The 23252-nt window shown below is 39.2% G+C and overlaps 1 protein-coding gene across 3 annotated transcripts in view; it reads right to left on the reverse strand.

The window, feature by feature from the left end:
- Positions 1-23252, reverse strand: part of LOC105492540 (NCK associated protein 5) — an 891224-nt gene that overhangs the window by 322210 nt on the left and 545762 nt on the right. For all 3 annotated transcript variants that reach the window (XR_011610241.1, XM_071073805.1, XM_071073806.1), the window contains exon 6: positions 6337-6424. Coding sequence is in view for 2 of the 3 variants with exons in the window: in XM_071073805.1 (XP_070929906.1) it covers positions 6337-6424 (88 nt within the window). In the remaining variant the exon portion in view is untranslated. The remainder of the gene's footprint in view (positions 1-6336; positions 6425-23252) is intronic.

Below are 23252 nucleotides of genomic sequence, written 5' to 3' on the forward strand. Positions count from 1 at the left end.
AAATCCTGTCTCTACTTAAATATAAAAAATTAGCCAAGCGTGGTGGTGCACACCTGTAGCCCCAGCTACTTGGGAGGCTGAGGCAGGGGAATTGCTTGAACCCAGGAGGCGGAGGTTGCAGTGAGCCGAGATCGTGCCACTGCACTACAGCCTGGCAACAGAGCAAGACTTCGTCTCAAAAAAAGCAAACAAACAAAAAAAGGCATCACTTACAGACTCAGAAATTTCCCATAAAACTTGAAATCGTATCATCTTTGGAAACATGTGGCCATCTTACTGCACTGGTGTGTTTCTGGGTTGAATGAATCTGCTGCCACTGAGCTGTGGCTGCTTCTCTCAGGCCAGACAGAGGCTGTCCAGCCTGCCATAGTCCCCACCAGTCCCTCCTGTTTTTCTAGCATTAAATCAGGTGTGGGTTGCCATGGCATGGTTTTCAAAAGCAAGGCTTTTGCCTATTAATAAAAAACAAATGAAAAAAGTGCTCTGTATTTATTTCTTTATCAAAAGTGAAAAAATGGAATGTAATCCCCTAAAGGGTACTTGATTTTTCTCATATCTGGCCTACTTTATACTAATCGATGACTGAAGACATTCAGATTTATAATCTCTAATTTAGTCTAAATTCCTTTCTTTTAAAATATGAAAAACAAAGAACCCAGAGACTTTAAGTGACCATCTGAGGCCATAAGTCCTCGTAGTGGCAGAAGCTGTATCCATAGTTGGGTCCTTTTCCCCCCAGTTACTGTTTCCACTTGTCCATTCACCTTCTTTCTAAATGAGTTAGCTAATGTGATTCAATTCATATTCCATACAGAAAAGCAGGAACAAGAGGAAGCATGGCGGCTACAATGAAGAAGCGCAGAAGGTAGCTATGGACATAGGAGCCCTGTAAAGGGGGTAGTCCTTCGTTAGTTCTGTGACTATTTGCATCTTACTCAGGCTGTCCATGTTTAAATATTTTGGCAGATGAATGTGATGGAATGATGCCCCTCTCCAACGGGTTGCTCTATTTTCTTTATGCTTAATTGCCCCCTTTCATATCTAATTGTAATTTTTTTCTAACATAAGTTTCCCAATTTACTTAATAAAATAGTGCATGAGTGACACTAGTACAAAACATGACGCATATGAAATTCTAAAACACCTAGAGAGAATGAGCTGGAAAGACAAAGCAGCAGGGACCCGGGAGGTGCTTTCCCTTCCTTGAGCTCCTTAAAGTTAATCTTTTCAGGTCTTCCATTCTCCCCAATAAAATGAGTCTATCCTAGGGACATATGTCACCTTCCTGCACATATGACAATACTTCTATGACTCATATGCTTGTCACTTACGCAGGGGAAATGAGAATCGAACATTTTATAGCTGGTTAATGTATCTCAGTTTATTTTTATTTATCTTTGGATTTCTAAATGAGTTTGAGACAGTGACTTTGTGACCTGAGATTTTAGACTGTGCCTGCTTTCCACCACACCATCAAAATATTCCACAGATAACTGCTTAATTTCAAGTATTGCATATAGAAAATATGTGATTAATTTCTAGTTCTACCACTTGGCTTTTGTGAGTTCATCCTAAAAAGATACCCACATCTCAGTCCCTGAAGATTTGAGACCTCTATGAGCTTTGTCATAAAATGAGCCTGAAAATACCTCTTTTAGTGGCTGTTGGAAGAAAGAAATAAGATCCACGTTGTGTAAGTGCTTTGCAAACTGCAAAGCACCAAGCATTAAGATCCATGTTCTATAAGTGCTTTGCAAACTGTAAAGCACCAAGCATTGAGATCCATGTTCTATAAGTGCTTTGCAAACGGTAAAGCACCAAGCATTGAGATCCATGTTTTATAAGTGCTTTGCAAACTGTAAAGCACAAAGCATTGAGATTCATGTTCTGTAAGTGCTTTGCAAACTGTAAAGCACCAAGTATATGTGCCCCGACAATGAGACATGGTCCCAGAACACTGGGAACACAAGATGCTCTGAGAAAGGCAGCCCATGGAACTCATGAGGAAGCTCATGACTCTCATGTCCATTTCAAGAGACAAGAGAGACTAAAAGAGAAGTGGACTATTAAAAATAAGCCTGAGTTAGGAAGCAGAGTCTCCAGGGAGAACAGTTGGTTTCATGACACATTCCTTTGTGCCCTCAGAACGTATGTAAGCTTCTGTTTTGGCTTCTATTACTTTGTTGAATATATATGTGATTATCTACCTTCCTTCCCTACTCCCCAGCATCCTATAAACTGAGCATTTCAGGAAAAGACCTGTGTCAGGCATCTTTGCATCTCTGGTACTTAGACCAGTATCTTCTGGGTATTTCCAGCCTGTCAAGTTACCATGTACTACTTAGTGTGACAGAATAAAACCTATCCTCAAAACATGTCCACATCCCAGCCCCTGAAATCTGAGAGCATATGCTACCTTATGTGGCAAAAGGGACTTTTGCAGATTTGATCAACTTAAAGATCTCAAGATGAGGAAATTCTTATGAATTATCCAGTTGGGCTCCATATCATCACAGGGTCCTTATAAGAGGGACCCTAGAGAGGAAAATGAGATATGATGATGAAATCAGAGGCTGGAGAGATTGACTGGAAAGAGAGAGACAAGGGCCACAAGCTAAGGAATGCTAGATTCTGCAAAAGGCAAATAAGCAATTCTCCCTGGAGGCCTCTAGAAAGAATATAGACTGACCAATACTGTTATTTTGGACTTCTGACATTCAGAATTATACGAGAATAAATTGTGTTGTTTTAGACCACCAAGTTTGTTACAGTAGCAACGGGAAACTAACACATGTAGATAAGAAAGTAAATGAATAACTGACATTTTGAATGAATGAGTGAGCAAATGAATAGAGGAATAAATGGAAAGGGCTACAGATAGAAAGCGGAAAGGCTCAGGTTCAGGTCTCAGCATAGATAATAAGCAGCCCTATCATTTAACTTGGGCCCTATCGTGTCATCTCTCTGGAAGTCCTCAGCATAAGAGCTAATGCTGTGCAATCAGATGGAGCAGGGTTCAAAATCCTTCTAGGATACTTCTTGGTTGTACGTCCTCAGGCAAGCACTCACCTCTCTGGGCCTATGTCCACATCTGTAAGATAGGGATAGTGAGAGCACCTCCTGCACAAAACTGTTGCAGAGACTGAATGAGCTACAGTCTAGTCACATTTGATGGGGCTCTGAACTAGGTAAATTTGAAATTGTGGTCACATGAAAATGTGATTAATGTCAATTCATGCACAAAACTTGAAATCATGCAAATTCCCCAATTGAAAAAAAGGTCAGGAATGGCAAAGCTGGTAAACTGTAAACCTTTGATTACCACATAGTGGGACCGTCTCAGTTGCTGAACAGAAAACACCCATTGTCCTTTGAGAGAATCCATGTTGAATTATGCAAGCTATAAATTACACAAGCAACAGATTATGAAAGGTCTTTGGGAACACACCCCCTGAACAAAATATGACTACCTTTAATGCATGCAAAGCAATTAGCAGGGGCCTGGAACACAGAAAGCTATTACTCTGCTATTATTATATTAGCTCAATGATAAAAGACTCAGAACAAACACTTCCACCACAGTGGAAAATGAAAGTAACTCCAACTTTCCCAGGGGCCTAAGCTTTACATGGGCCTCTGGCTCCTTTCAGAGAAATCTTGCAAGTTGGAAAATCTGAGACAGGTGTGCTAATGACGACCCATATTATGAAGCAATAAATTTCCCAGCTCTTGCCTGAAACGCAGAATTTGGCCGCAGGGAGGTGTTAACTATGTGCTCCACTAGTATCACCACGCATACATCTTGCATAAACCATTTTGCTGCTATTAACCTTATTTAGAATAATAGAATTTGTGAGATGAAGGGGCTCTCCCTGGGACTTGGTGCCACCCAGCATCACCTTCCCTCTCTCTTTTCTCGTTTCTTGAATGCCCAGGGTACAAGGCTGTCCCTAGTGCATACAAGAAGTTCAGGAAATGTTTGTTAAATGTACAATGACCTTTACAGGTCATGTAACCCACCTCCCTCTCCCATTTTATAGATAAGGAGCCTGAGGCCAATTAAAGGAATGACTGAAACATCCCTATCGTGTAGCATTAATTCAAGTTAATGACTGTCTTCTCCCTAGAGGGAAGAGTTAATTTCCCAAAACAAATAGACTGGGTAATGGAGAGGTAATAGTTATAAGACACATTTCTTAAAGCATATCTGTTTTTCTAAGCGACTTCCAGTTTCACAAAATGAATGCTGATGATATTAAGGGTCTACACCACAGATTTGGCTAATAACTATTTAAGAGCTCAGAAGAGAATAAGCAAAAGAAAATATGAATCTGGATGAAGGAGATCCACCATGAAGAAATCAGATATAGCCCAAGAGTGACGCCTGATTATTTAGTTCTAATGAAGCCAGGTGTTATGTGTGATGGGGAACAAATAATTTACTTCACAGATTCATATGACCCTTTTAGGCTGCATCGAACCATTCAATGCAGAATTGAGTCCCATTTTTTACTTACACCTCAACTTTGTACCAAAGCAGATATAATATCTAGGAAGAATTCAGAGCTAGGAGGACTGAAATTTTTTTTTCCTGACTTTAGGTGGCCACACATCAGGAAATGCTGAACACGCATTCCCTTTGTCAAGACTGCCCACTCAAGAAGAATCTAAGCCCTTTCCCTACAAATGGATCTTAGTGATTTTTCCATTGTTTTTATGAAGCTAACTGATTATGAACTTTATGAAGCTGTCTGATTCTTCGGTCATCCCGAAGTCCATATCCTCATCCTACCAGGATTCGGAACAATCTCCCACATCGTAACATACTACTCTGGAAAAAAAAAAGAACCATTTGGGTACATGGGTATAGTTTGAGCTATAATATCAATTGGCTTCCTAGGATTTATTGTGTGAGCCCATCACACATTTACAGTAGGTATGGACGTAGACACACAAGCCTACTTCACCTCTGCCAGTATGGTTATTGCTATTCCCACTGGTGTTAAAGTTTTAGGTTTTTGAGATAGCTTAAGTCAACTCTTTGCATTCTATTCATTGCACATGGGAAAGAATTCTTACTGCCTTCTTGAAGTAGCCCTGTGTAGATTTCAAGAATCAACAATTTAGGATACAGCCTCTTAAGGTTAATCATGTCCAGATTTCTTAACTTACTTTGATGCTTTTACTTGTATTAACATATTCCTCCCAATCCCTTTTCACAACCAGTTGTATTACAGAGCCCTGAACTCACAAATTCAGGTAAGCTAATACCACATTATGCTAATCAGCTGGGTTCCTATGCTTGCTTTCTCAAACCCACTGGCTTTTTAGCCAGCAAAAACCTAGGGCTGCCCAGTGATGACCTCACATTTCCACCAATGTCCTTGCCTTTTAAAGCTTTTCATACACAATTGTGCAGTGGATGCTGGGTCTCTATGTGTGATTTGAAGTGATTTTCAGCAGAAGTCCTAAATTCATCTATATACAGTGTCTGTGCTGTTTCTAGTGTATTTCCCTTTTCCACCATACCACAGCCTTCTCATCCATGTAGGCAACCTGGACCATACTCAGATTAGAAGTCCTGCTTCCTGGCCTGGCAGCTTTGCTGGTGTTAAAGGACAGTGGGATAAGGGCTATCAGAAGAAGACAAAGACCTGTTATCTCACTGACTGCTACTCTCTTTGAACCTCTTTAGACTCCTTGTTGCCTGAGGTGCAAGGCCAGACCCAGGAGAACTGCACATACCGCAGACCCCATCCAGCTCTTCCCTGTACTCTCAGCCTCACTGTAACTTTTTATTTCCAGGTCATTACTTAATTATCTGGAGCTGCTTATTCTCCACAAGCCTGCTGTGAAGATTCACACCACTGCACCTTTACCTAGGTGTCCCTTCTCCCTGAAACGCCCTTCACGGAGTTCTGTATTCCACAGGCCTACCTTAAATACCACACTTCCGGCGAGTATTTACTCCTCACCTCCTCAGCCAGGATGAGGCATTCTCACTCCTGTGTTCCCAGAGAATGGTGTACACAGCTCTCTTTTACTCCTGGCCACAGAGACTGCAATGCTTATATAAGCCTCTCTCATTCACCATAAACTTATTTTTTGCATCTTCCTAGAATCAAATCTACACTCTGTTTCACAGTAGGAGTTTATGAAATGAATGAATGGAATAAACGTGTATGATTCCTCAAACCAGAGGTGACTAGGTGGCTGTTAGCACTGGGGTCTGGAACACGCCTTTTATTTATCTCTGGGTTAGAGAGGACAAATCTAGAGAAATACAAGAAAAGCGAGCAGACCAGTACCCAGCCAAGAATAATAAACATGGTGTACCTGATAGACCATTATATTAACAGTTTCTTCTTTTTTCTGCTCTGGAGATCCTTGACTCTGCAGTAGATTTCGCACTGTTTCTTCCATCCTGAGAAACAAAAATACAAAGAATTTCTTAAAGAAGGTTTCTAATTAACACGGATCCATTTAAGTTGTAGAAATCATTCTTCTATGTGTATTCCCCAAGCTTCAACCTGGAAATCTCTTTTCTCTTCCCTCGCCTTCATCTTCTATTAATTATCTGTCATGAAGTCCTTTGCAACCATTCTTTTGGATGACTCTACATTCTCTTTCTCTACCATTCAGGTCCCCCTCTTTGTTCTTGGACATCTAAACTTATGCACCTATCTCCCAATATCCCTCTTCATTTCCAATGACTTCTTTTTAATTTGATACAGTATCACCACATCAATCTTCTCGGAAAAACCACTTTTACTTTTAAACACCAATTTTCAGAGTTAACAAATATTACAGGAATGCCTTCTTTCCATTAATCTACTGTCAAGTCTTTCTGTGATGGTCTTTCTATGACAGCACATAAAGATTTCCTTCATTCTTCTCAACGACAGTCATGCATTGCTTCATAACAGGAATACATTCTGAGAAACGGTGAAATGCATCATTAGGTGATTTTGTCATTGTGCAAACCACATAGAGTGGACTTACATAAACCCAGATGGGATAGCCTACTACACAACTAGGCTATATGGTATTGCCTGTTGCTCCTAGACTACAAACCTGTATAAAACGTTAATGTCCTGAGCACTGTAGAAAAATTATAAAACAATAGTATTTGTGTATCTAAAGATACCTAAATACAGAAAGGGTACAGGAAAAATACCATATAAAAGACTTAAAATGGCGCACCTGTATAGGCCACTTGCCACGAACAGAGCTCACAACACTGGAAGTTTCTCTGGGTGAGTCAGTGAGGAGTGACTGAATGTGAAGGCCCAGGACATTACTGCACACTATGGACACTGTACGCTTTAAACGCTGCAAATTCACACTGCACTAAATATTTTTCTTTCTTCAATATTAACCTCAGCTTACTAAAATTTTTACTTTATAAACTTTTAAATTTTTAAAAAACTTGATGCTTGTAATGACATTTATCTTAAAACATAAACATGTATAAGTTATATAAAATATTTCCTGTATGTCCTTAGTATATAAGCTTTTTAAAAATTGTTTTAAAAGACATTTTTTGGCTGGGCACGGTGGCTCACGCCTGTAATCCCAGCACTTTGGGAGGCCGAGGTGGGTAGGTCACCTGAGGTCAGGAGTTTGAGACTAGCCTGACCAATATAGTGAAACCCCATCGCTACTAAAAATACAAAAATTAGCTGGGTGCCGTGGCAAACTCCTGAAATCTCAGCTACTTGGAAGACTGAGACAGGAGAATCACTTGAACCTGGGAGGAGGAGTTTGCAGTGAGCTGAGATCGCAACACTGCACTCCAGCCTGGGCGAAAGAGACTCCATCTACAAACAAACAAACAAACAAACAAAATATTTTTGGTTAGGTTGGGTGGGTCATGCCAATAATCCCAACACTTTGGTAGGCCAACGTGGATGGATCACCTGAGGTCAGGAGTTCAAGAGCAGCCTGGCCAACCTGGTGAAACTCCATCTTTACTAAAAATGCAAAAATTAGCTGGGGTGTGGTGGCAGGTGTCTGTAATCCAGCCACTCTGCAGGCTGTAGCACAAGAATCACTTGAACCCGGGAGGCGGAGCTTGCAGTGAGCTGAGATCATGCCACTGCACTCCAGTCTGGGCGACAAGAGCAAAACTCTGTCTCAAAAGAACACAAAAAACCCCCCCCAAAAATTTTTTTACATTATTTTATTAAAAAGCAACACACAAACAAACACATTAGTCTATGCAAGGTCAGGATCATCAAGATGTCAGCAGCCAACAGGAATTTTTCAGCTCCATTATAGTTTTAAGAGAACACTGTTTTGCATCCAGTCCACGGTTGACCAAATATCATTATGTGGCACATGAATGTGCTTCCTAGTATGTCATGTTGAGAATGTCAGTCATTTAAGCATTCCCCTACTTATGAAATTTAAATTACTTCAAAATTATTTCAAACAACATCTGTACATATACCTCTTTATACACATTTACAAGTGTTTCTACAAATTATAATATATATTACATGTTATAATCCTGTTTTGTTTTAAATGTGTACCTCCAGTGATTCCCCATTACCCTGAAGTAAAGAGTAAAGGAAACACACCCATTCCCATTTCCAGACATTTGCTACTGCTGGTGATACTTCTTAGAATGCCACCTCACTTTCATCTTCCTATATTTCATTCCTCTTTCCAAATTTACCTTAAGTTTCACTTCCTAAGATATCTCCTCATTGATCTCCTGCTTCTTTGAATTCTTATAGCCCTATATTTCAAACCATTTACTCTATCACTTAAAAATCCATCACTTTAATGCTCAAATATTTTGTATATGCAAGTCTTATCTTCTGGAACAAATGACAACATTTGGTACAGGACTATGCCGTGTATTTCTAATGTATCTCTCTCAATTGTAGGTAAAATAGATACAATGTCAGTAGACATTCTTATATAAATCCTTTGCTAATTCATTTTTTTAAAGTATGAATTCGTTAGTCTATACCAGACACTTACCCTGTATGTTCAGACTGTGTCTGGATGACCTCGTCATTGGGGCCCATCATGAAGATTCATAGACCCAACTTTGGGAGCAAGAAGCCTGAACTCAATGCCCTGAACACAGTGCTCTCTGTCCAGAACCTGAACTGGTTGTCTTTTCCAGTTCCATCTTGAAGCATGTATTTTAGTGACTCAGTATGACACTGGTTGAAGAGAATTCTGAGGAATAGCAGGCTGATCCAGCTTCTCCCTCTTACTAAGAGCTTCTCGTATGACAAATTAAGGGCTCTAGGAGACCAGTTAATCTGCTTATGTGGGAAAGCCATTGCAGTAAGCAGGACAGGACAGTTCAGAATGCCACCTTTCTAATATGGCACATCACTACTCAACAGCAGAGTGAGGAAACTGCAGACCACGGGGACAGGCCAGACCTAGATTATTAATTGGAGAAATTCTGCCTTCACAGAGGATGACACAAGGACTCATTTGGGTTTTCAGGAAGATAGTGGACACTGGTTATGAGTACTCTAAAAATGATTTGTGACCACACATTTATACAAGCCACCTCGGCATGTAACCACTTGAGAGAGCAGAAGCTGTTCCCTATATTTTCACAAATCTTATGTTATTAATAATAACTCAATTTAATAGTACTTTTAACTTGTCAAAGAACTGTCTCATCTGTTCATCATTATAATCTACTTTTAAAAAATCATTCTATCTATTGGGTAGATGAGAAACCTAAGGCACAGAAAGGTTGGATGGTTTGCTTAAGGGATCGTGGTTAGTTGGATAGGAAGTTTGTATGAAACTATTTTTACTGACTCTAAATACAGCAGTCTCTTTCTACTTGACCTTACTGACATTCAGAGAAATGGTTTTAAGTGAGTAAGAGTCTTAACTCCTGACTAGGAGTTATCTTGGCGAACAACTTTGGTTGCTGAACCCAAGAAGGCAACCATTTCTGACCTGGGGAGAGCACGAGAAAAATTAAGCTTATGTGGAAAAAAAAAAAAATCGGTGCAAAGAAGTCACAAATTCTGAAATAATAAGTGGTCAGAACCGATTGCTAATATTTTATTTCATTTTATGTAAACAAGCTCTTGAGTGGTATGAGATTTTCCATCACGTTTGCTGAACTATCATAGACAAGGAAGTAATGACAGTGGTCCTAAGACTTGCCCAAGATCACTCAGCTTGTTCCTGGCAGATAAAGGCCTGGTCTCCTGGTTTTGTAAATATTAGTCTACTTTCTTCCCATCTTAGCACAGAAGCTGGATGTCTTCTTTTAATCCTTATTGCATTCATTTATAAACATCTGACTTAAAAGTGGCCAAATAGAACTCGGTTAAAATGAAATCATATTATTTTTTACTAAGTTAAAACACAATCCTGTCTCAATGCATATCTTGCTGAATTATCTCTTCTATATAATTACAGGCTCTAGACACAAGTTGCTGAATCAAAAAGAAAAACATCTACTCACCTTTCCCCCATTTTTCTTGGCTTTATACTTAAAAAACAGGAAAAAGTGGGGGTGGACAGGAAATTGTTAAAACAATCTTGAGCAGTTCAGAACCCTCAGTAATATGGTAAACACTTTTCTGGCACTACTTTATGATTAATTAAAACCAACTACATTTCCTTCCTACGTCTTGGAACAGAGTCACAGGGCCCCATCCTAACCCTTGCTAAAAATCAAGTTGTCCTATCTTTTTATAACCTCTATGAATCTGGTCACAGAGAAAATGTTTTAAACTTGATAAGAATATGCCATTATTTACTCCCTGATGACATCTTTTTTTAAAAAAATTCTCATTTAACAAACTTCTCTATTTTCCTGAAAATCAAAGACTGAAGCATCATCCATTGTTGTTTGCTGCCCAATGACATTTTGCTTCTTTTTATTATTTCGACAGCTAATGAAAGAAAGTTTGCATTACTAGTCAGCGCACAGTACAGTTCCACCATCTGTCTCCCAAATATGATTAAGAAATAAGCCAATTCCTCCCTCCGGTTCAGGCTTGGGCAGAGTTTTGTGTGTTTTGTTTGTTTATTAAATAGCTGGTTGCAATTTATCCTTAAACACTCACCTTAACTCATGTCTTCTAGCTCTCCATCTCCTTCTCCCACCTGAAACTAAGACCTTTTTTCCCCTAAATATTGGTCAAGTAGCCGCCATAACTAAAAATATAGAAACCAAAATTATACTTAATGAGTTGTAATAAATTCTAATGTACATCAAGTGAACTATTTTTAAAACGTTAACGCCTAGGACAGCCAGAGGAAATAAACTAAATACATATGCAAACAGTATGTCTCAGGTAACATTAGGTATAAATGCAGGCATTTCATTTTATTAAAATAGATTCCATTTTTTAAGGTACACATTATGTAATCAATAAATTCTTATTATAGTGTTTCCTCTGGGAGAAGCAAAAACCTCGCTTAAGAAGGGCACTAAGTGAAAATTAGGGAAACAGCATATTAAAACTAATGCATTAGAAGAGTAACAATTCAAAAGCACCCAAGAGCAGGATCAGGAAGCCATTCTAACTAAATTCTCTCCCGGTTCCCAGAGGACCACCTTTGTCATTGACCTCCTTTTAAAGTGCAGACCACTGGGATACTTGTCATTGGATCTGTTTCCAGTGTCTCAAGAGCTAGTCCGTCTAGACACCAAAGGAAGATGCTTCTGAAAGAAAATGTTAAAACATAGTGGTTTCCTGAAGACTTTCATGGTAAGACAACACTTGATAATATCAAAGGCCTTCTTTGTAATCAGAGAATATGGATTGGATTTTGAAGACCTTGACTTATGCAATAATGAAAGCGGTGTTGGAAAATATGGCTCCAACCTACATTAGAAGCTGTTTATTCCAACATGTAAATGACTGTGGGCTTCTTCACATGCCTTGCCTCCAACCCCAACCCAAAATCTAGCCCTCTGCTTTGATTAATGACACTCTAGGGACTGATCCAAGTATTATACCAAATTGTTCTTATTGACCCGTATATTCAGATACTCAATTGAGACTAACTTCATTTTTGACAGAAATGGAAAAGAACAGAAAACAAGAAGCCACTCAAGAAGTCATTCTCCCCAACTCACACTGATAACTGATAGGGCTCATTCAACTGAAGGCTGAAGCAAATTAAATTTTGTCTTTAGAAAATATTTTAACATGTTTACTTGCTGATTAATGAAATGCCAACTTAATAATGAAATTAACCATGAAATTATTCAACAGTCCTTAATATTCTTCTAATCAGGTGAGAGGCTGCAAGAAGTGCCCATCACATTCCCTTTGATTCCCCCATATCGTGAAGTTTGTCAAGAGCTGCTGCTGAAACTTGCAAATTGCTTTTCCTTGTGTTTCACTGTATTTGATTCCCGATCTTCTCACTTTGAGAAACTGTGTCAATTTAAGAAAAGGTCTCACCATGACTGAACTTCATTTAATGACAGCAAGAAAGAGGCTGCAGTTAAATTAGAAAGAGGCAGGGGGAATGGGGTCACTGGAGCACCCCTCCTTCACCTGAGGCTTCCCTCCTAGGAAACCCTGACACAACACAGCCCCATGTAGAGAACAATGCTCATCTTCTAGAGCCAATGACAACAAAGCGGACCAGCCCACTCCCATATTGGCTGGAAAAGAAGGAATACTTGCAATAAAATACTAGCTCCCTCTTATTGGATGCCTATGTAGCAGGGTTAAATATCTATGCATACTTTACCTTAGATGTTCAAGACAAACAGAATTCACTTATTTGTATATAACCAAACTAGTCTGTTCCTTGAACCTTCACAATGTGACTAGTATTAATTCTTGTCCAAAGCCCTAGTTTAAATCCTAACCTTAGTCTATTATGATGAATTTCTAAAATTTTTATATTAAAGTTTTTAATTTTAAAAATCCAAAACAGGTGTCCGTCAACATACAACTATCCTATGCATTTCCTATGGTGAAATATGTACCAGCAATCAAAAGGAATAACTGATGCATGCAGCAAGATTGAAGAATCTCACAAACTATGCTAAGTGAAAGAAGCCACACACAAAAGACAAACTACTATATGATTCCATTTATACGAAATTCTATTCTAGGCAAATTTAATCTACAGTGGAAAATTTAAGAATAGCAATTGCCTTGGGTGGTGGCAGGGATTGACTGGGAAGGATATAAAGGAACTTCCTGGGATGAGAGTAATGTTCCGTAACTCCATAGGGATTTGGACTGCACAGGTATATGCACTTGTTGGAATTCAGCCAGTGTTATATTTAAGATTTATGCATTTCATTGTATGTAAATTTTATCAATAAAAGGGAACTGTCAACACATATGGAATTCCAGTTATTGATCTATGTGTGCATCTTGGGAATATGCCTTCGACTTACATTTTTTTTTTTTTTTTTTTTTTTTGGAGACAGGGTCTCACTCTGTCACCTAGGCTGGAAGGTTGCAGTGGTGCAATCTTGACTCACTGCAACCTTCGCTTCCCAGGCTCAAGTGATTTCCTCAGCCTCCAGATAGCTGGGACTACAGGCATGAACCATCAATGCCTGGCTAAATTTTGTATTTTTTGGAGAGACAGGGTTTTGCCATGTTTCCCAGACTGGCCTTGAACTCCTGAGCCTCATGTCTCAACCTCCTAAAGTGTTGGGATTACAGTTGACTTACTTTGAAATGCATCAAAAATATGTCATTTCATTTTTTAAAAATGTGTACATTGAGGTTCCATGAGAATAAGGAACTCATTCAAGATGATACTCCCAGTAATAGTAGAGTTGGTATTGGAACTGTTTGACTCCAAACTTCGAATCTTTTTCTACTGTGCCACATCAGCATTCACTCAAGTATTTAAACCACGCTGGCGTTGACTTGGCTGGGTATCAACATTTTCTGCTATACTGTTTTCACATGGTAACATCTGGATTGATGGGTTCTTGTTACTTGCAAATGCTGTACAGTTAAGCCCTTCGTATCTGTGAGTTCTGCATCTGTGGATTCGACCAATTGTAGATTGAAAATATTCAGGAAAAAAAAAACTGCACAAAGTTCCAAAAAGCAAATCTTGAATTTGCCATGCACTGAGTATTACACTGAATCCACATGAATGAAGTGAAGTGTAGGCATCATATTAGGTATTAAAAGTAATCTTGAGATGATCCAAAGTAAACAGGATGATGTGTGTAGGTTATAAGAAAATATGGTATTATGCCATTTTATATAAGAAAGCTGAGCATCCCCAGATTCTGGTGTCTGAGAAGGGGTCCTGGAATGGATCCCCCATGGAAACTGAGGGATGACTGTACTTGCATTAGTCAATCTTTTCTCCCAATTAGATGGACATTCTTCCAGATCCAGGCTTTATGCACAGTGATACAGAAGTCTTCTTAGCCATGGGGGATATGTTCCAAGATCCCCCCAGTGAATATCTAAAACCTTGGATACTATATATACTTTGCTTTTTCCTATACATGCATGTCTATGATAAAGTTTAATGTATAAATTAGACACAGTAAGAGACCAACAATAACAACTAATAATCAAATAGAATAATTATGACAACACACTGTAATAAAAGTTATGCAAATGTGGTCTCTCCTTCTTGTTCAAAATATCTTATTGTACGATCCTCACCAATTTTTAACTGGTTGAACTGCAAGTAACTAAAACTGTAGAAAGTGAAACCTTGGAAAAGTGGAAACAACTGTGCATTATAACAACTGTTATTTACCTGTTGAAGCATTTAAGACCAGCTATACATGGAAATATATATATCCTGGCCATTGGGTACTCTCAATTCCACCCAAATGCCACAGAAAATACAGAGCCAAGCCTTGACCTGTTCTTTCCCTAAGGAACCCTCCCTTTGTGTTTTCTTAACACTCTGAGCTCTCCTCTTGAGGTCACTGACTCCGCCTTGTCGCTTATGCTATCCACAGGAACTATGCAAAGCTTAGTTACCAGGTAGATATTTGATAAATTCTTTGTGGAGTGAATGAATGAACCTAGTAGATTTTTTACACGTTTGTTCCCTGCGTCTTTAAATTTTCACTTTCCATAGACCTATATATGCATGTGACTAGTCAAAGAGAAGTAGTGACAGTGAGAAATGCCAGCAAGACTGAAGGGGCTAAGTCTTCAGCTATGACACATGCAGCTAAGATGCAAGTCCCTTGGTCAGAAGTAAAACAAACCAAATATCTAACTGTTCTTTTTGTTACATTGAATGTCTATATGTTTCAACTCAGCTAATTAGCTATGGTGTTTAGAACAGTACCTTAATGAGGAAAGGTTCTAGATTCAATCCCTACCTTACCAGTGTCAGGCTCCTGGCAGACTAATCTCTGCCAAGACAGCCCACTGCTCTCCTACCTGGGAGAGACAGAATAGGACAATTACCTTAATGAAGAACATACTTTGCATTGCCTCTCATATAATTTTCTTTTAAGTTTCTGTTTCTCATTCTAGTTCCATTGCCTTCCTCAACAAACTAACCTACCTTCCCATTTTAATTGCAATGCAAAGCTTCCCTCAGGTCTGGGAGTCTAAAGGAAAGCTGACTAATTTTCAATTCCAAGAGCAAACTGTTCATGTGGAAACTGCTGATGTAGAACTGGGTTCTGCCCAACTGCACCACTTGTTTCCTTAGAAATGAGAATTTCCTCCCTTAGAAGCTAGCACACCTGAGCATGTAAGCAGGAACAATCCCCAGGTTGGTTGTGACTTGGATGCTCTTAACCCAATCTCTGCTTATCCTCGCTGCAATAGTTAGGAACAGTAAATCTACAGTGAACAGAACTGAAAACTGCATTGAAACGGAAATTTACTCTGGATAAATGTTGGAGGCCTGGAGTTTCTTACTTCTTTCCTAGATGATATATATTTTTAATTCAGCACAAATTTTGCAAGAATAACACCACTGCACAGAAACCACAGCGCTCTAATTCACTCATGAAGATGCAAGAGCATTCATAAACAGATCGAAAGATGCTAGTCCAATTTGAATTACTGCATTATATTCACTCCAGGGCCATCTCTATGTGAAGAGAAAGTGACATAAATTTTCTCCTAGGCAGGCTTGCACTGATCCTGCATGGGGAGCTCACTGCATGGAGAGAGGCCCATTGGGAGAGGGAAGGGAAGCAGAGACAGGCATTCAGAGAAGTCCCATTTTGCACATGGAGGAGAAGGGACTCCCCTGAATGTTAGCAAACAAATCTCAAGTGTTTTTGCTCAACAGTGGCAGAATACAAAATTGCATTTATGGATTCACGTGTTTGTAGAGTTCACATTCATCCACAAAGAGAGGGGGAGGGAGAAAGAGTATCTCACACGTGCAAGTAAATGCCACAAAGGAGAAATACACCGCACTGGCTTTTACTTGCCTGGTTAACAGTTTGAAGCCAGGATTGACGCTCTATCCAGATAATGCACAACAGGTCTACAACACGGATTATTTCCCTAAATAGAGCCAGGTTTTACATTAATGTAACAATTATAATTATTAATGTGATTGATTTTATTAATAGTCAATAGTTAATATCATTTCCCACGTTCAGTCTCATGAGCTTATCTACTCAACCTCAGAACCTATCCTCACCAAATGTGGCCTTAAAAAGTCTTCAAAATACAAAATTCCACACATACATCCAGCATTAGGTCTGCTTTTTATTTTCTTGAGTAATCTGAAGCACAAACATTCTCTGAGTCTGATACTGCTCAAAAATGACTCTGAATTGCCAAGACAACCACTTTAAAAATAAATTTATTATTTTCGGGATAGATCTTTACAGCTCAGTGTTCAAACCTCGGGAGACCTTTGAAGACAACAGATGGCTGAATTTATTACTGACCCCCCATATTTATCTTTATTGGCCACTGTGTTTAGAAATAATAATACTTTAGGCCGGGCGCGGTGGCTCACGCCTGTAATCCCAGCACTTTGGGAGGCCGAGACAGGCGGATCACGAGGTCAGGAGATCGAGACCATCCTGGCTAGCACGGTGAAACCCCATCTCTACTAAAAAATACAAAAAACTAGCCGGGCGCGGTGGCGGGCGCCTGTAGTCCCAGCTACTCGGGAGGCTGAGGCAGGAGAATGGCATAAACCTGGGAGGCGGAGCTTGCAGTGAGCTGAGATCCGGCCACTGCACTCCAGCCTGGGCGACAGAGCGAGACTCCGTCTCAAAAAAAAAAAAAAAAAAAAAAGAAATAATAATACTTTAATTTATAGTGAGGATGCACCTTAAATTCTAATTAGAGGCAGTTCTCTTCTAGAAAACTAATGTAATAACAACCTGGAGCCTCTTTCCCCCCATTTGATAAAGATTAGTATTTTACATTTTACCTTGGTGAAAGAAAAATAAAATGTGACCTGGACAATCAAGATTGCTTCTCTTGGCTGGGCACAGTGGCTCACACTAGCAACCCCAGCACTTTGGGAGGCTGAGGCAGGAGGTTCACTTGAGTTCAGGAGTTCAGGACCAGCCTGAGCAATATGGTGAAATTCTGTCTCTACAAAAAATTAAGAAAAAAAAAAAATCTGGGTGTGGTGGCACAGGCCTGTAGTCCCAGCTACTTGGGAGGCGGAGGTGGAAGGATTGCTAGGACTCAGGACATCAAGGTTGCAGTGAGCCGAGATTGCACTACTGCACTGCAGCCTGGGTGACAGAGTGAGACTCTGTCTCAAATAAAAAGAAAAACAAACAAACAAAAACAAACAAACAAAAAAAAGATTTCTTCTCTTAATATGCACCATGCTTTTAAAAGTTTGAATCTAATGTTAGGTACTCCAAATGCAGTTCACCTTGCATTTCACATAAGCTATATATCTCTCCACAGGTGTAACTGGCTCTTCATCAGATGGTTACAATCCCTAGAACACTGACAAAACAGGCCACATGCTGTCTGTCATGCTTCAAGATCTGTTTGGGAGTTTGACCCAGAGAAAATTAAGAATTGAATGACTTGACTGAACTTGATTGTCACTGGCAAACTCACTTTGAATCTGAGTCCCATTTTCCACATCTTAAAACAGTTTATTTTTGTTTGTTTTTGCACATTGACACGTGTTTAGTCATTAAAGCTTGCAGAGGTCAAACCGACAGTCACACTGGATCTGAATAATGTCCAAAGCAGCACAGTAAGTAGCCAGTGTTAATCTGCTGCTAATTTTTTTTGATGGGGGTGTAGAAGAAAGGCAAGAAAGTCTAATTGGCTGTATTTGGGATAAAATTATAGTGTTATATTTTCTGGACAAGAAGGTGGAACAGTGGCAAGGAGATGCTTTAAGAATCCACAGTATTGGCCCATCTAGCCACATGGATGCCAACAGCACATTCTTCACTGGCTCTGCTACTTAATTTGCATGATTCTTGTGACACTTGTTCCATGATATTTCAGAGTAGCTTCTCTTAAAGAAGCAGATATTGTAAACCACAGCATATTCAGAAAAGTCACGCTACCAAATCCTCTTCCAGTCTCAACTCTTGGGGCCACAATACGGTCAGTGTAACCTCAGACCCTGTGCTCCCTAAGTGATGTAGGTGGAGCTCAGTGGAGACACTCTCACCACTATGCAACTTAGGACAAATCACCTTTTCTGAGCCTCCATTACCTGAGTAATTCATTACCTGAGTAACGAATACATCCTCCTAGTCCTACTTACTTCAGAGAGACATTATGAGGATGCAATAAGACAAAATAAAAAATGCTACATAAGTTGATACTTGTTTTTATTATGGTTTTACAGATCCAGGCTATCTGAATTGTAAACCTTTTGGTGCTGATGTGAGAAGGGCAGAAAATTGGCTTCTTGGAAGCACCATCCAATCAAGTTAACACTTTATAAAGGCCCCTACCTGCTTTGTCTTTTTGAGAAAGTTCAAGGGGTAAAGCACCTCTCTCCAAGTTTCAGATATTAATTGGTTTGGAGAATAATCTATAATACTAGTTGGGATAGCCTAGGTTATGCTAGAGTAACAACCCCAACCTCTCAGTGACTGACTTACTGAATTTCTTATTGACACAAAGTCTGGGCAACTTCAGGTCTGGGCAGCAGGGCAGTCACTTGTCTTCCGTGGGTAGGGGGTCTATGTCCTGGTTTCCCAGGATAGTTCAGCTCAAGCTTACTGTCCTGGCAAATGATGAACAACACCCCTTTCACTCCAAAAATCATCCTGGTTGGACGATAAAGATTATAATCTTCCTATCAATGGAATGACTCAAATATTTAGCCTGCCCCACTCTCTCAATATGAAGTTTTCTCTACGGATAGGAAAAGATAAACTGGAGAATGTAGTATGGATTTTCACTGCCTCATTCCAGAGCTGTCACTTCAGTTTAAGGGTCACTGGCAAGGACTAGTCACATGGCCCAACTCACTGCTAGGGGACCTGGTAAACTTAGTCTTCTGAGTGCCCAGCAAAGAGAAGAGAACAAGATATTGGTGCTAATATGATGTCTTCTATGTGTGCATTGTGAAGACTGAAGATATATATATATATATGGGACTATGACTCAGTGACCCGCTGCCCAGCCTCGCTGACTTTTCAATTGTCTCCAGGTGACTCAGGGCCGAAATTCAAGCAAGCCAAGTAAGTGTTGCTCTTGGTGGTCTTTTCCCATTGGGTGTTACTTTTTTCCTCTGTTGGTTGACTGACCTGTCACTATTGAGGCTCCTCTCTCACCTCCCAGCTAGATATTGATTGTTGCTCTCCTTTCCCTCATGCCAAATTGATTGCCAGCCTACACAATTAGTTTCCCTGAGATCTCTGAATTGTCCACAAATGCAGTCCCTTTGGTTTGGAAATCTTCAAACAGACACCTTCAAAGTCTGCTTTGCTTTGAAAAATACACTATCAATCCTATTATCTATTAACTGTAAGACAGTTAATAGACATGTTTTTGATGCAAGCTATTTTATAGCAAATATCTATAAACATGGAAAAGCAGCCTGTACTTGTAAAAAAACTTCATAACCTTCTAAGAGTCACTGGCAAGGAAAATAGAAGAGGTGATTTCTGTCCTGATTTCTAGGTGATGTTGGTAAAAGGATACTTCTAATGTTTCACTACTTTTACCCAATATTTATTGTTTAACATATACAACTCAAGACACCTCAATAAGCAGCATGTTTGATCCTTAGGAACGCTGGAGTATGAAAGTCCGCCAAGATATTTAATAGGCCGAACTAAAAACTGGGGGAAAAAAAAAGTCAATTTAAAAGGCTGCCTCTATGTTAGATTGAAAAGAAAAATGAACCCTCAGAGTAATATAATTTTCACTGGGATCTCACGAACGTGGATTTTACCAATCATCATAATCATCTGGTATTCGGATAGAGATTTTTCTGCCAGCAGCTATGAGAAAAATGAGATTCCTTCCCTTCTCCCCTTGCCTATCCAAACATCATGCATCCTCCAGGTTCCAGCTTAAGTCCTATCTCCTGTATTCCTGATAACTGTGGCCCATAGGAATCTCTTCTTAGTCCTCAAATGTTTTCCCTGGAACATTTGCAGGACACCATTGAGGACTCTTGATAAAAGTCTAGATTCCTAGCTCCACTTGAGACCTAGTAAATCCAAATCTCTGGGAGCAGAGGCCAGGAATTTATGTTTTAAATATTCTTATTTAAGAATAAGAATGAACTACGAACTCCATATATGGAAACATGAATTATGAGAAACTCCATTCCAATGTCCTCCTAACTTACTCATAGACTAAGTTGGCATGGTTACATATGAAAAAAACGATTTCATGTATGGGTTTCTTAGTTCAACAAGTATTCTATAAGCTCATTAGGGACCCCCATGCATATCTCAAGTTTTTTCTACTACCCACATCACACAGTAGGTTAACCATTTATCTTGTGTAGATGGAAGTTCCCTAAATTATGGAGTTATATATTGATTTACCTCATTTGAGGCATATTAGATGCTGAAAAATAAAAGGAAAAGATGAATCTAATTTTACTTCCAATGGTGGAAAGCTTAAAAATAACACCTTATGTAATGTGAATAATTGTTTCCTAATGTATTCATTCATTCCTGTATCCCCTCATCCATTTATCTGTTCCTCTATTTGATAATCATCTGTTGAATGCCTATGATATGATTTGTGTTGTAACAAGTAACTTCAATGAAGAAAAACTGCCAACTGCAGTAGACCGGCAGACCAACAATGACCCCACAATGTAATAGAGCCAGAAGAGGATGCTAGGGGCATGAAAAGAGTTAGTTGAGCATCAACAGAGGCTCTCTGGAGATGCTGATGTACTGAAGTTTTGAAAAATGAGTTGGACTTAGCTTGATGAAAACGGAATTTTCAAACATAACTAATGATCTTATTTGCAAAGTTTAAACTGCTTATTATGATTTTCTTCATAAGAAATATGCTTTAAATATGTGTAAAATAGTCTCTCTCTACTGAAAGTAAGAACACTTCGTTACTTCGTTTTAGTTTGGTATACACGCTGGCATTTTAATCAAACACAAAACATTATAGATCATTGTCAGCACACCTACTTAAGGTTCTTTCAATGGAATTACGTGCATTTAAAGTTATGTTCACCGCTACATACATCCTACATCTCAGACAATATCAACCAGGCCTCAAGATAATGCTCCTCCAATGTGTACATATGCATATTTGCAGCCCCTGTCTCATTATAATCCGTGTATTTGTGCATGTATTCCCGACACTTTTGGATGCTCAGGTTTCCTTTAGTGTTTGGAATATGTTCTTCTTGACCTTGGATGTCTATGAGGGAATAACGAATAACCACATCAGAATATCTGTTGCTAAGAAAGAACTGCTATGATAAAACTAATACCAATAACTGCAACATTCCCCAACCACAAGGTTGACATTAAACAAAAGTCAAGTGTCTTCAGGTATTTTTTGTCATGGAATACAAGGTTTTATATAGCACTTTCATTGTACATTCCTGATGAATGAAAAGGATTTTGGAAATACAGTAACTTTAGGCCAAAATAATGTCTATTTATTCTTAAATTGTCAATGGTACAAAAACGAAAAAAGCAAGGATACTCGAGGGGACAGGGCAGAGAATCTATATACTGAAACTAATTTTTAAATAATTTTCTTTGATATTTAAAAGCAACAGAAAACGAAGCACAATTCTCAGATAATAATATAAAATAAAAAATAAGGAAAACTAAGCATTGATAAACATCAGATTCCCAAGTGACAGGATTTTTAAGATGTAAAGAATGAGTGATAATATACTACATTGATTAAGCTGCTAGAGAATACCATGACACTACACACAGATACACACAACATTATTTTCTATCTTAAAGCTGTGCTGTGGGATTTTTAGACCCAGGATTATAAGTTTTTCCCCCATCTCTCTACACAAACATGAGAAACTGTGCAGACCTCTGCTTTCTTTCTATCCACAGAATTTTACTGTAATATTGATAAAGACAATAGTACCTACGCTATACAGATGTTAAAAATCAAGTAATAAGCAAGATAACCTGATTCCAGTTATCATTGCCTCCCCCAAAACAAAGGACTGTGCAGAAAGAAGAGCAGATTTAATTGTAAAGTGCAAAGACTTGCCCCAGATTGGAAAGGAGAGGGGAACCAGCCTGTTCTGCAGCAACAAGTTAGATCACAGTCCCCTAGGACTTAATTATCTATATCTTGTTAGGCTATAATAGGGGCTCTAAAATGATACTGCAGGTTTTCTACAACCAAGAAACTGATTAGTGAAGTTGAGTAAATCAAATGTCGATGTTCTTCTTATAAGTGAACACGGACAGCAACCACAGTCTTCAACAGAGAGCCTTCATTACCACACAGCAGTTAATAAGCATGGCTATTTGAAGCACATCAATACAGAAAAGGGAGCTTGTATCCACATCAACCGGCGGTGTGTTTGGTGTTGCTCATTTCCTGATTTTCAGTTTGGACAGAAGGGATGATTATCATTCTGTGAACCACGTTGCTGCTCTCCTTGCTTTGATACCATGCTCTTCAGGGGAATTCAACATGTTCTTGATTATCTCAATTGCAATGCCAATTAGAATATTTACAGATGCGGAGGCCCCTTAGCCCTCTTTTGCATGGCTATTGCTGGACCCCTTGCTTCCATCCTCTCTTGTCTCTTCTGGACCTCTGCTTTCATCCCGCCCGCTTCATAGCTGTTTTTATCTGTCCACCAGATCTTCTTTATCAGATGGCAAGCAAGTAAACTTTATCCTAATGGAGGCCTCCTTTGTCTCCTTTCTCCCATTG

Source organism: Macaca nemestrina, chromosome 11, assembly GCF_043159975.1.
Source record: "Macaca nemestrina isolate mMacNem1 chromosome 11, mMacNem.hap1, whole genome shotgun sequence".
Lineage (NCBI taxonomy): Eukaryota > Metazoa > Chordata > Mammalia > Primates > Cercopithecidae > Macaca > Macaca nemestrina.